At 42.7% G+C, this 14021-nt stretch overlaps 1 protein-coding gene across 1 annotated transcript; it reads left to right on the top strand.

The window, feature by feature from the left end:
* Positions 1–976: 976 nt before the first annotated feature.
* On the top strand, positions 977–11934 carry LOC137280754 (oxalate:formate antiporter-like). Its single transcript, XM_067811972.1, has 11 exons — positions 977–1070; positions 1347–1536; positions 2128–2254; positions 2564–2703; positions 3565–3706; positions 4123–4194; positions 4898–5068; positions 5387–5509; positions 6483–6692; positions 9427–9526; positions 11606–11934. Exons 1-11 carry the CDS (start codon positions 977–979, stop codon positions 11710–11712), a joined length of 1476 nt encoding a protein of 491 aa, XP_067668073.1. The 3' UTR covers positions 11713–11934.
* The last annotated feature ends 2087 nt before the right edge of the window (positions 11935–14021 follow it).

Raw genomic sequence — 14021 nt, 5'->3', positions numbered from 1 at the left:
TGGAACAGTAGTTAGGTCAACGTATTTTAAAACACATTTCACACTTTTGCATATCAACTAAATATATTGTAGAGATAAATGTGAAAAAAACTGTTTTTTCCCCTATTTCCGACAGTACTTGACGAATACTCACGTTTCTCGGCTGTTTTCAACATTATCACGATTCAAATATTTTTTTCCAGACATGCCGAATTGTTGATCGGGTACACCAAATAATCTCACATTGTCAAACGTTCTCTTTCCATCCCGTTTCAAATCGACAATTAGTTCTTTCGTGAGTTCCTTTGATTTTCGGTCCGTTATTTAGAGCAGACAATTTCTGCATTCCGTGCAGACGACATGTGACGTCATTGCACATGCATTCTAATCGTATATCAAGCTCATAAGCGACGTACCAAACATGAAATTATCTTCAGCATTTGCGAAGTAGGGGGCAAAATACGAGACGTTGCAATCGAAGCCGAACGGCCATTTCTGAACCATCGCGGTTAAGCATGAACAACCAACAATTATACTGACTTGGAGCTAACCAGTTCCTGTTGTACTCATTAATGACGAGCGCCAGACAGGGACCAATAAGTACAATATTTTAACGTCTTTTGGCGTGACGCGATCGGGGATAGAACCCTCTACTTTCCGCTCTCCGATTTTAGTCTGAACATTTGTTGCTCAAAGATGGCAATAACAGCGACCAGATAATCTCGTGATCAACATATTGCCTGACTCCATTTGGTACAATGGTTTTTACAGATATTGGTATTGTTGACGAGTTCAAACTATATATATTCAGCTTACATACCCCATGGAATATACAGACATCCCCGATACACCCTGCGCCAAAGTGACTAGAATATTATCTGTTATGATTTTTCACTGTTCTGGAACTTCATAAACGTTTGGAGCAATGACCGATCACCGATATCTACTAGCACGAAGGACTTCGTTATGTCAGATTTTCAGACTGGATTACCAAAAAATGGAGAACACCAGGACTTTGCCCATTCGTGGAGTGCTGACGGTTATTGGCGGGTTCCTGATACACTTTACCATCGGTACCGGAAACATCTTTGGTAAGATGATTTTGAACAAACCTCCTCATATTGTATCATTAGGTCACATTATCGCAGATGGAAGTATTGACATTAAGTCCTGAAATCACCAGACCACTGTCAAATACAGCCTTGGCGTCAAGAATGTGAAACTATCTGATGAACGTTTCACTCTCGTTGTTCACTCATGTTGCGATCTTACGATGTCCTGCATATTTACTTGTTAAATGCCAAGAGGTATCTGTGATAATAAAAGGTGGCTCACTTCTTTGTAGTTATTACCTCCCTTCTTTCCAGGCAATATAAACCCCTATGTGACGTCGTACATCCGGGCACGGAGTTCATCTACAAATGTGACTTACTCGGAAACAATATGGATCCCCACAGCCAAATATGTAACCTTTGGTTTTCTTATGCCCGTATTAGGCTGGGCAGAGCAGATGCTTCCTCCAAAATTCAGCACTCTCATTGGTGGCCTTATTTTCAGGTAATACAATCTACACAGTTTACGGAGAGAGAGAGAGAGAGAGGGGGGGGGGGGGAGAGAGAAAGAGAGAGAGATAGATAGAGAGAGAGGCTTATATACCATCCTTATGAAACTGACTGACATATCTTGACTTACGTGTCTTACTTATGTCTTGACTTAAAACGTGTCTTACTTATGTCTTGACTTAAAACGTGATGCTCCACTTCTTCAGATCTATGTAGGGTGTTATTGGGTCAGTGGGTGGTTTTTGGGGGCATGCTGGGACACCACGAATCTTTCATGGACTCTTCCACCGAGTTCAGAACAGTTGCAGCCCTTACCTTCAATGTACAGATTAATTCAAAATGATGGGCGTTTAGGACATGAAAGAGTGGTACTGTAACTCTCAAGGAATCCATCCTAACTACGTCCTCCGTTGACAGAGCTATGAGCGTATGCGGTACAGAGAGACGGTGATGAAAACGTCTAAAATGGAGAGTGCACTGCTGTTGGATGTGTGCCTTGCCTTATGCGGTATATAGAGACCTCTAAATACACCTGCTTACGGAATATACTGTATTGTATTGAATTGTATCAATTGTATTCTTCCAGTTCCAGTTTGTTCCTCACGTACCTCGCATTGCAGCATTCTCTCCTCCTTTCGGCCTTGACCTATGGCGCCATGTACGGCGCAGGGATCTGTATGGCGTACCCTGGAGCAATGAAAACTGCACTCAAGGTCAGTTGAACAACTGGGTCAGGGACTCACGAGTTTGAATCGAGTATGAGTGAGTGATTTATGCTTTGATAATTGTAGAAATATTCTAGCAGTTTCATGTAACAACAGATATGGACTTCCCACGTGCATTGTCCACAGAAGTTCATTGTAATGGCTTTGGTTGCCCAACACATGCTCTTTCTCATCCAGGTTATGGCATTTTTCATCAAAGAGATCAATGACATCATATGTTAATATGATTATTTTTCGAGGACTGTTCTACACCGGGACCTTTCGTCCACGTATTACACATTCACCTCTATATTGCAGTGGTTTCCAGGCAGGTCTGGTCTGGTGACAGGGATCATCCTGTCTGGTGTCGGTGTTGGAACCATCGTATTCAACCAGGTTGTCACGGCATTCATCAACCCTGACAACCTCTCACCTGATGAAACAATCAAAGATGATTTGTAAGTGTATTGATCACCAATCGGCATGAGAGAGAGAGAGAGAGAGAGAGAGAGAGAGAGAGAGAGAGAGAGAGAGAGAGAGAGAGAGAGAGAGAGAGAGAGAGAGAGAGAGAGAGAGAGAGAGAGAGAGAGAGAGAGAGAGAGATGTTTCACGTCACTGTTAGCGAGAGACTCCCGAAATTGTCTTCACTTATTGCACCCATGTGAGAATCTGGCTTGACAAGCGAACGTCTTTACCTCTAGGCTTCTTTGAACAGTGGAACTGCTTATATCTGGATTGGACTGGATCAGTCTGCAACGTAATGTTCAACATCAGACCAACTTCATGTTATATTACATGATTCATTTGCTGTTACTGATAGTGTTATTCTCCAAAGTCTGAACACTTTGCATGCATGCTGATCCATTCCATGTTTGCTGTCAATCCAATGATGTTAAAAATACTGTTTAAAACATTTGCGAATGCACGAGTGAGTGAGTTTAGTTTTACGCCGCACACAGCAATATTCCAGCTATATGGCGGCGGTCTGTAAATAATCGTCTGTACCAGACAATCCAGTGATCAACAACGTGAGCATCGATCAATTGGGAACCGATGACATGTGTCAACCAAGTCAGCGCGCCTGACCACCCGATCCCGTTAGTCGCCTCTTACGACAAGCATAGTCGCCTTTTATGGCAAGCATGGGTTGCTGAAGGCCTGTTCTACCCCGGGACCTTCACGGGTCTATGAATGCAGGAAGTGACAATGGAGTATAACTGTATAATCTGAAGTTTTGAAGGTGGTTGTGCTGTTCTGAATATCTTACACATACGTAGGAATACATATTAATGCTAGTAATATGTCTTAATATTATCTAGGTTCTTCACGCAGACGTCACTTCTAGACAGGGTACCCGACTGTTTCCTTCTACTAGGCGGGGTTTGTACAATCACGCAGCTCTTCGCTGTCGTGTTCCTCATGTCTACGCCTACTGACAAGCCCACGGACACGCCCACACAGGTAATAGGATCCTATTAGCATATCCCCTTTGGAAGGACGAGCTGCCTTGATTTCAGAGTGTGCAAATGGGGAAGCTTCTTCCATTACTCTGTCGGCCGTGTCGGTTTCATGACGCGGGTCAACGGTTGATTGAATGGCTTTCATTAAATTATGACCGGTTAACATCCGGGTTAGAATTGGTCTTCGACAACCCGTGTTTGTCGTAAGAGGCGACTAACGGAACGGGTGGTCATACTCTGTGATTTGGTTGACACATGCCATGGTATCCCAGTTGCGTAGATAAATGCTCATGATGTTGATCACAGGATTTCCTGGTCCAGACCTGATTATTCATAGACCGCTGTCTTATGTCTAAAATGCTGCTTATTAAACAAACAAACAAACATTAATATATTTATTGGTTGTATACCATAAAGGAAAGAAATTCAGAAAAGGAAGTCAACAAGAGCCACGATGAAGACACGAATCAAGATGAAAAGCCCAAGCAAGTTGACGCAATGACAAACAAGTAATGAGAACCAAATTTGTATTCCTTGAAAACAATTATGTCTTTTGGTGTGCGTGTCAAAAATTCAGACTACATGCTTTAGACGAACCCTTATCAAAACCATGTTTTACGAGCCGTGAGTGACTGAGTGAGAGTGGTTTCATATCGCGTTTAGCAATAATCTAGCAATATTTGCTTCACACATTGTACCCTTGTGGGGAATCGAACCCGCAACGTACCCTTGCAGATCTCAACCTATCCGTGCAGATCCGGATGAGAATTGGTCTTCAGCAACCAAGGTATCTTAAGACGCGACAAACGGAAAAGGGTGGTCTCGATCGCTGAATTGGTTGAAACATATCGCCTTATTGGCTAGATCGACGCCCCTGTTCTTGATCATTGGATTGTCTGATCCTGAAACCGCCATATAGCTGAAAATTGAGTTTGACCTTAAGCAAGAAACAAAGAAACACTTTCTAATGAGGACGGTACTTGCAAAACAGTGAACATTCCCAAAACCACGCGTCATCCATCAAGGACATGCATGTGAATTGTTCAAGTGAACACGCCGATGATCATACAACAAAGTCATCGTCAAGTATTCATGCACATGCATATACATACTATGCATTGTATAGTCACGTGACGTTTGCACGTATTGTGTCATTTTCCCCGATTTTGTTCAAATCAGGAAGAACTGTGAGATGTACAATTCTATGATTACTTCCAACAGGCCAAATTCCGCCAGTTCCTCTGAAAATGACGACGGTAGTTTCACTCCACTTCAGGTTCTACGGTCGAAACTTTTCTACCTGCTGTGGGTAATCCAGAGTTGTGTGATCCTCGGTATTATCCTTGTGAGCACCTTTTACAAGGTAAGACCTACTGCCGCCAAACCTCTCTCTGCTCAGTTGCCATATATGTGTCAACGATCTGTCGTCACTTTCCATAAACTAAATGATGAAGAAAAACAAGAACTGAGAGGGTAGCAGTAACTAAAGGTGCAAGAAGTCCTGCAATCTCCCAGAAATAAAGCTGCCAAACCCATCTGATGAGTTGTCACGTATATGATCCTGAGGCCCACTGCTGGTGTCCCTGGCCGTGATGTTACTGGATTATTGCTAGAAGCGGCTTAAAACTAAGCTCACTCACTCATTTATGTACCTTTGCATTATCACTTTACTTTGTTTCAGACATTTTCCCAGACCTTCATCAAAGATGACCACTTTCTGGCTCTGGCTGGTTCTGTCGGATCGGCCTTTAATGCTCTCGGACGACCGTTCTGGGGAGCCGTGGGGGACAAGATTGGCTTCAGGGTACGTCTAGGGGACCAAACGAAACTTTACCACAGTTGTATAAACGGATTTATTTTAAACCGTAAAAGATGGAAGCCTGTCAGAGAGATACAATGTACTGACAAGATCAAAAATGTTATTCTCAAAGACGTCAACATTTATATAAAGAGTTATATTGGCACGACATGTCCTCGAATTGTTGTGGGTGGGGAAGGACAAAGGCGTGCTTGTTTCTTCATTTCGTATTGTTCCAAGTTTTTTTCGTTTGTCCATGCACTTGGTGATAGTCATTTAGTTTTATTCTTAGCTAATGAATTTGTTTCAAGTGTATTTCACACAAATATATCTTCTCATGGACTTGTTTCTTTCCTCATTTAGTTTCCCATGTAATTTTGTTCGTATACACGTTTCAGTGGCCCTTTCAATTTTAGAATATCTTGAAATGGACGTTTCGCGTTCTTTCTTGTTGTTGAAGTTTCGTTCAAAGCATACTTCTTTTAGGAGATTTCTCTTTCCTCAGTACGCTTGTAAGTTTGTTTATGCATTTTTCGTTAAAAAAAATGGAGATGCATCTTTCTTCAAAAATTAGAAATCCTGTTAGTGCTTCCAATGCGTGTATATTAAGACAACATAATAACATAAAATGTGCATCTTTGTGTTAGAACCCAAACGTTCCCCCTGAAACGAGGCTAATCATAGACTAACCACTGCATTTTGGGTCAGATAGCGTCCGTGGAAGTGTTGAGTATGGTTACATTATATGTTCTTTTAGCAAAACCAATACAAATTCATGGAGCAATTGAGCAGTTATGGGGAGAAAGACCCATTCCTTTTCTTCAGGTTACCTGACCTCTCCCGAAAAAAATTGAATAAGTAGTCATATATGGCGTGTGTGTGCGTGTGTGAACAGCCGTTTTATGGTGTCATCCCCCGTGATAGTGTTGGAATATTATAATGAATGATTGTTGATAATCACTTAATGACTCTCACACAGGAATCACTCACCATTGTCATCGGGGTGTTTGGAACAGCAGGAGCGACCTTCACTTTGTGTGAATATGGCGGGAAAGTGATGCTGATGATTTGGCTGTGTCTCTTAAACGGGTCATACTCGGGGTTCTTGGCCCTCATGCCGTCTCTGATAGTCTCCCTGTATGGTCAGAAATACTACAGCGTCAACTACGGCCTGCTCATCACCAGCCACGTGAGTCTACAACACCATCTTCTTACTAGGCACCAGTATCTAACGAATACCATCTCTGGTGCTCTACCCGTGAAGATCTCGGTTACAACTGGTCTTCAGCAACCCTTGCTTGCCGTAAGAGGCGACTAACGTGACTGTGATCAATAGTCATGCTTGCTTACTTGGTTTGCACATATCAGCCTATACCAGAATCGCAAATCGATGTTCATACTGTTGATCACTGGATTATCTGGAGTATTTACAGAGAGCCACCATATACCTGGAACATTGCTGAGTGTGGCATTAAACAGCAACCAGTCAGCGAACGTACCTCTACGTCTCTAAGCTCGGGGGGGAGTTTGGGGTCATTCAAAAGTTTAAAAACACCTGTTAAAATACCACTAGATACATTTGGAAATTGCTTACATACTGAAAAATGGTATTCTAAATGGTATTCAGGCAGAACGCAATTGTTTGGTTTTGAATACCACAAATACGAAACTCAAGAACCGACAAAAATGAACAAATTTTGAAGATGTTGCTTGTCAACAGACATTTGAATACACTTTTCGCTGTTTCCGGTTGATCTGATGTGAACAGTCCAGATAGAACGTGTAGTGTTTTTCACTGCTTTGTTTCATCGTGTATGACTGAATGGCGGGATACTTGTGAAAATGTGATCAATGTCAAATATATATTTTTCTCCAAAGTGACATAGAGTTCAGACTCTATTGCGGAAAGAGTGAGTCAGCTATGCAGAAAAAAACGTACCGTTTCAGTGGCTGTATTGTGCGATTTGTCTGTGATTTTATCGGGTATGGTTGGGGTATGTTATTTATATATTTTTCTCTCTGCAAGCATCATGAAATCCAGAATATCTGACTGAAATTGAGTGAGTAAGTGAGTGAGTTAAGATTTTAAGTCACATCGACAATATTCCAGCCATATCGTTACTAAAACAAGTCATAGATTTATAAGGATCAAAATTAAATTATAAACATGTGTTAAGGAAGGACAATGAAACAACTAGACTATCACATATAGATATTTTAAAACTAGTACTGAAATTAAAAACATTTTAACCATACATGACAGGACAATATGAAAAACAGACTATAGATGCCAACAACTGACTTGACTAAAAGAGTTAGAGTACGTCACGATATTATCGGCAATATTATGACGGGGCCATAGTTGCATATTTACAGAAGCTAATCAGCAACACCATGCCTAAAAGGGAGATGTGATGTACATTTGCGTTTCGTAGGAAATCGAGGCATGAAAACTGCATATGTAGATATATGGCATGTGTGTTTGCAAATTCATGGTCTAACTGTATGAACATACCCGTATGTGTGAGTTCCCTGACATTCTTGATACATGTTATCATATGCCGGTTGCGCAGGCCTGTGCTCATGCGGTTGATCACCGAATTGTCTGGTCCAAGTTCCTAGATTTTCGAAACTCTTAGCGAGTTGATAGTGGTAAGTTAATGTTACTGTATGGCACTTACGACTATCTTACCGCTAAGAGAACTTCGAAAACCTAGGTCCAGGACTTTACATGATTATTTACAGACAGACGTCGTGTTAACCTTAACTCCCATTCTTTAACACTGCACTAACGTTACCTTAGTGACTTACGATTACCTTAGTGCTTTGCGAAAGGCTTTCTCTTCCCACAGAGGTTACTTATATCCACCTACGAACCTCTGTTCTAATATGGCCGTTTCATGGTGCGAGGATTCGGGATTCATGATTGGTTGGAATCAGATTAATTTATACAATCAGTGACGTTGTTTCAAAAGTGAGCGTTTGTAAGGCCTCGGTAATTTCAGTATGTTTCGGACGCGTGAAGGTCACGGGGTAGAATAGGCCTTCAGCAACCCATGCTTGCCACAAAAGGCGATTATGCTTGACGTAAGATGCGACTAACGGAATCGGGTGGTCAGGCTCGCTGACTTGGTTGACACATGTCATCGGTTCCCAATTGCGCCGATCGATGCTCATGTTGTTGATCACTGGACTGTGTGGTCCAGACTCGATTATTTATTGGGTGCCGCCATATAGCTGGAATATTGCTGAGTGCGTCGTAGAACTATACTCACTCACTCCGTATGTTTCGGGAAAACTAGAGCCTCTTCACCAGCGCGATGAAAAAATGTTGTTTTCCAGACAGAACTTAGTCATGTAATGACGTCTCCATCGCCCTCGTTGGCAACGGACCACAACGGACAAATTTGCCATTAAATGTCTTCTTTGTCACAAAACACAAGTGGATATTTGTGGCCCCACATTTACTTGTATTAGTCAAGTTGGATCTAACGCCTGTTCTGATTGGATAGAAAGAAGGGAGATAAATTCGTGGTGCGAGTTTTTGCCGCTAGGGGATTTTATGAGACCCGAGAAGTATGGTGGTAGTAGAACAGGGGTTCTGAGGAAGGTATGACAGGAATAACTTCTGTGGGAAAAGACTTTGTGAAAGGATGCCCTGGTCATTCTAGCTGCTTTGTTGTCAACGTTTAGGGCTCGATCCCCGTGGTTGTCAATACTTGGGTTGTCGTAACTACGACGTTAACACGACAACAGGCGTTGTGCTATGGTCGTTGTGAAGAACAGAAATTTACACTAAGAGGGTGTGATTCAAAGGCGAAATAGAAACATAAAGCTTCAGTTGGAATGTCTGCTCTGTCTTTAACTGTGTCTTTTCTTCAGAATCGACCTGCTCCGTTCTTATCTGTTGCTTTCTATTCCAGATTTGTGTTCAACTGGCGAGTGCGCTCCTGACGTCACAACTGAAAACAGCTATCGGCTGCCACGAAATACTGTACATAGGCGCCGGAAGGATCATGTTCAGTACGTACAATGATATACTGTCTAAGAACTTCGTGTGTGTGTGTGTGTGTGTGTGTGTGTGTGTGTGTGTGTGTGTGTGTGTGTGTGTGTGTGTGTGTGTGTGTGTGTGTGTGTGTGTGTGTGAGAAAGAGAGAGGGCACATCCGAGAAGTTTAGTCCTAATACAACAGAGAAATGGGATTCACGCATTGTATCCTTGTGGGGAATCGAACCCATATATTCGGCTTGACGAAGGGACGCTTTAACCGCCAGACCCTAAGTCATGCATTGACCGACTAAGTCCTGTGTCACTGTGTTATTCACCGCTATATTCTCTGAACACGTGACTGTTCACAGTAATACACTGACCCAAAAAAGAAACGCATAGCTGAAATCTCATTTTTAAAGTAGATTTTTTCGGAAAATATGGAATGGAATGACAATTAATGTAAATATTAAGTGTTTTTATAGTCAATACAACCAAAACAGACAAACAAACACAACCTCTGGTGATTATTCGCCACACCACAGCACCTTGAAAACGCTTTGTATAATCTGCACGTGGGAAAATCTGAAAGCATTATGAACGTGCAAATGCAGGATCTCAATCTTGATTATGATGGCTATAAAAGGGGACAGGTCCTGTTGCGATTCATTCTTCGAATTTCTTTCTATGCGACGCGAAAAATGCCAAGGTTAAATGAAGAAAACAGAAATAGAGCCATTGGACGTCTGGAAGCTGGGCAAAGTCAGTCATCAGTTGCCAGACGTCTGAATGTGAGGCAGAGCACGATTTCCCGTCTCTGGCAACGATACACGCAACACAACTCGACCAGAGACCGTCCAAGGAGTGGGAGACCAAGGGTGACAACTCCAGCACAAGACCGCTACATCCGGGTGCTTCATCTGCGTAATCGGGCCGTCACTGCTACGTATACCGCTGATCACGTTCCTGGGCTGCGTAGAGTCTCTCCACAAACCATCAGGAATCGCCTAAGAGAGCATGGAATTCGACCTATGCGACCTCATGCAGGACCTGTTCTGCATCCCCATCACCGTCGTGCACGTCTTCAGTGGTGCAGGAACGTTCGGGCATGGAACCTCTTGAATTGGAGGAGGATCTGGTTCAGCGATGAGTCACGTTTTCTGCTGTACAGACATGATGGAAGGATGCGTGTTTACAGACGTCGAAATGAGAGATATGCTCGACAGTGCGTTCGTGAGGTCAACAGACACGGTGGTGCAGGTGTAATGATGTGGGGAGGCATATCTATGAAAGGCAGGACACAGTTGGTGCATGTGCAAGGGAATCTCAATGCTGTACGCTACCGGGGTGAAATTCTGAACCGTCATGTTGTTTATACAATTGACGCTAGAAGGGAAATTTTCCAGCACGACAATGCAAGACCGCACACAGCACGCATTACCACGGATTTCCTTGCCAACAACAACATTACAGTTCTTCCATGGCCCTCAAAATCGCCGGATTTGAACCCAATTGAACATTTATGGGACCAATTGGGTAAACGGTTACGACGTCGACAGCCGCAGCCACAGACACGTCTACAGTTGGTGAATGCGTTGCGAGATGAGTGGAGAAGAATCCCACAAAAGCGGATACGACGTCTTATACAGTCAATGCCCAGGCGATGCAGAGCAGTGATTAATGCCCGTGGTGGTCACAACTGATACTGACTTTCTCACTATGCCATGGAAAATAGAGACGCTTAATACCACTGTGAATGATTGTATATGTCTTGACACACATTTGTTAATACCCGTGTGAATTATCATTGCTCAAGTTCCATTACTTTTTGTGCAATTTAAGTTAATAAATCATCTCTCATAACATTGGATTTTCACCTATGCGTTTCTTTTTTGGGCCAGTGTATGAATACGTTGCTCAGTGCACAGAGATTGTTGTGATGTTCCCATCATTGACCACTGGCTTATAAATGTAGGATCGGGTTTCTTTCTATGTCAACACCTAGATCCACTGACTTGCAGTATTTGATATCTGATACAGATTAATAGTTCGTGCAAAGCGAGTTGACGCTTCACACATTCTTAATGATCAGTTTGGTCTTGTTTGTTTCTGCAGGTTTCTTCTTGTGTTGTGCAGTGCTTGTACACTACCGACTTACCAGGAGGAAGGAAAAGAAGTTCAACAACAAACACACCGGGAACCCAGTTGCCATTCGCTTGTGAAATGTGAAACAAACTAGAAGGACTTCAAGAACATAAACTATAAATTCAGGAGTGCAACCAGTCCTGATTATCTGACTGACAATGAACATGAAATCAAACACTTGTTGACTATGGGTTACTGTGTTGCTAACAATCAACTGACACGTTTGGTTCATGGTAGCTGAATGTGTGCAGTTGTGCAACATCACTGTATGCTTAAACCATGTTTTGTCCTTCACCCACTGACATGTTGTTGTGGACTAGCACCAGTCATGAATATGAACAAGAATGAGGGGAATATGAAAAGATATACTTCCTACAGCAGCTCATCATCACAGATCCGGGGTAGAATAGGCCTCCAGCAACCCATGCTTGCCATAAAAGGCGACTATGCTTGTCGTAAGAGGCGACTAACGGGATTGGGTGGTCAGGCTCGCTGACTTGGTTGACACATGTCATCGGTTCCCAGTTGCGCCGATCGATGCTCATGCTGGTGATCACTGGATTGTCTGGTCCAGACAGCACGTTTTACAGACCGCCGCCATATAGCTGGAATATTCACCATCGTCGTCGTCATCATTCCCACCCATAGTCGTCATCGTAGTCATCGTCATTACCATTCATCATCATCATCATCATCATCATCGTCGTCGTCGTCCTTATTATCATGTCATACCCTGGTGCTGAGGAACATTCGCTTATGTAAATTTTACGACCAAACCTTACCGATTAGACTCGTTGTCCCTGCTCGGCCACTGATTTGCACGGCTTCTCAGTCTGTTGTGTTGCACAGTCATGTTATGTGGGCATGTTTGGCCGCCACACACCCACGTGGTTGTGTTTTGTGTGTCCCCTAATCTTCCGGCCACACTTTATTCTACCTTGACAAATCATTTCCGATGCATGCAGACATGAAAGAAATTATGTTTGGTATTCATTTGGTACGATGATTGAGGAATTATAATGTTGACTAAAATCAAACATATTCCTTATGTTTAAGCGTTTGCAAGAACTTGAAAACGAAAAGGGAAAAATGTCTTAAAGGTCACATGCAACGTAAAAATACAACTTCGCAGATTCTGATACCTTTCGGTATGCACTTACCGAAACAAATAATCAAAGATGCCAATTCAACCTACAAAGAAAAAAACGCGATGACAAAAAAGCCCGCGAGTTCAAACGATTCACTGAATTTCCCCCAGCGCTGGGGGAAAAGTGGTTCCCATAACTGTGCTACGCTGCGCCCATAACGCATGCTTAGTGAATAGGTTCGAGGAGCTTGAAACAGAATGCCTGCCCGGAGTATGAGGTCGTGAGCAGTAGTCTAATCTTGGTTGTGTACACAAAATAATCTACTCGTTGCACAAAAATATTTTGATTGTGGTAAGCAGCTTCTGTCACAGAGAAAGATCAATGTCTGGTTTATTGACACCTACTAGTATATGTCTGCCTGCCTGTGTGCTAAAAACAATATGCAATACACAGCTTCAATCATTGACCACATGCAATTTGAACATAACACCTACTAGGCTATACGCCATAAACAAAATAAATTGATTTATGGCGCGTTCACCCGAGTTCAAGCTGCCTCTGCCACATTATGTAATTCGGCAGGTGTAATACTTGTACGTATGACATGTTTTATGTCTGTGGGTTGCAAACAAACTACATCCATTTTTCTCGGATGACTGGATCTGACGTAAACTGATGCAAACTCTTGTCAGTTTCAAGTCCTGCTTTGTACTTGGACGAGAGACAGTTTATAGCCACGCAGTAGTTCACCATCTCTATCTGAGATGATTTTTGATAGGATCGAACGCAAATTCAATGACTATGTATTGACAAAACCAGGGAGCCTATATAGAGGGGGAGAAGAAACTCCTCGAAAAGCCGCTGAACGTATGTCTCGGGTCGTTACGTAACCAGTGTAGCCAATATGGTGGCAGCGTAGTATTTAAAGGGGTACTGATGCGGAGCGAATAATGTTTCTCCCCAACGGTCGAATTACGAAACCAAACCGCAAATTGGTCAGCGCCCGCTCCTTCGACCGTGACGGACAAAGGAACTGGGCTCCTGTCCATATTAGCAGAATTTCTTCACCTAAACAGTCAGGAGGCCGGATGCCCATCATATGCCATTTGTTTAAAAATATCCATGGTATTCCTTGTCTCATCGTAACCAAATATCCCAGCAGTGTAATTCTTTTCGGATGCTCGGATGGTATAGTTACTGATCCAGTTTGATCCTATTTCTGTGTTTTAACCTCTATATTTAATCATGTTACATGAAGATATGATGTCTACAGGCACGTAGCAAGCCATTTGTTTCAC

This window comes from Haliotis asinina, chromosome 4 (assembly GCF_037392515.1).
Source record: "Haliotis asinina isolate JCU_RB_2024 chromosome 4, JCU_Hal_asi_v2, whole genome shotgun sequence".
In the NCBI taxonomy this organism is placed as follows: domain Eukaryota; kingdom Metazoa; phylum Mollusca; class Gastropoda; order Lepetellida; family Haliotidae; genus Haliotis; species Haliotis asinina.
This window is presented reverse-complemented; position numbering and strand designations above follow the sequence as displayed.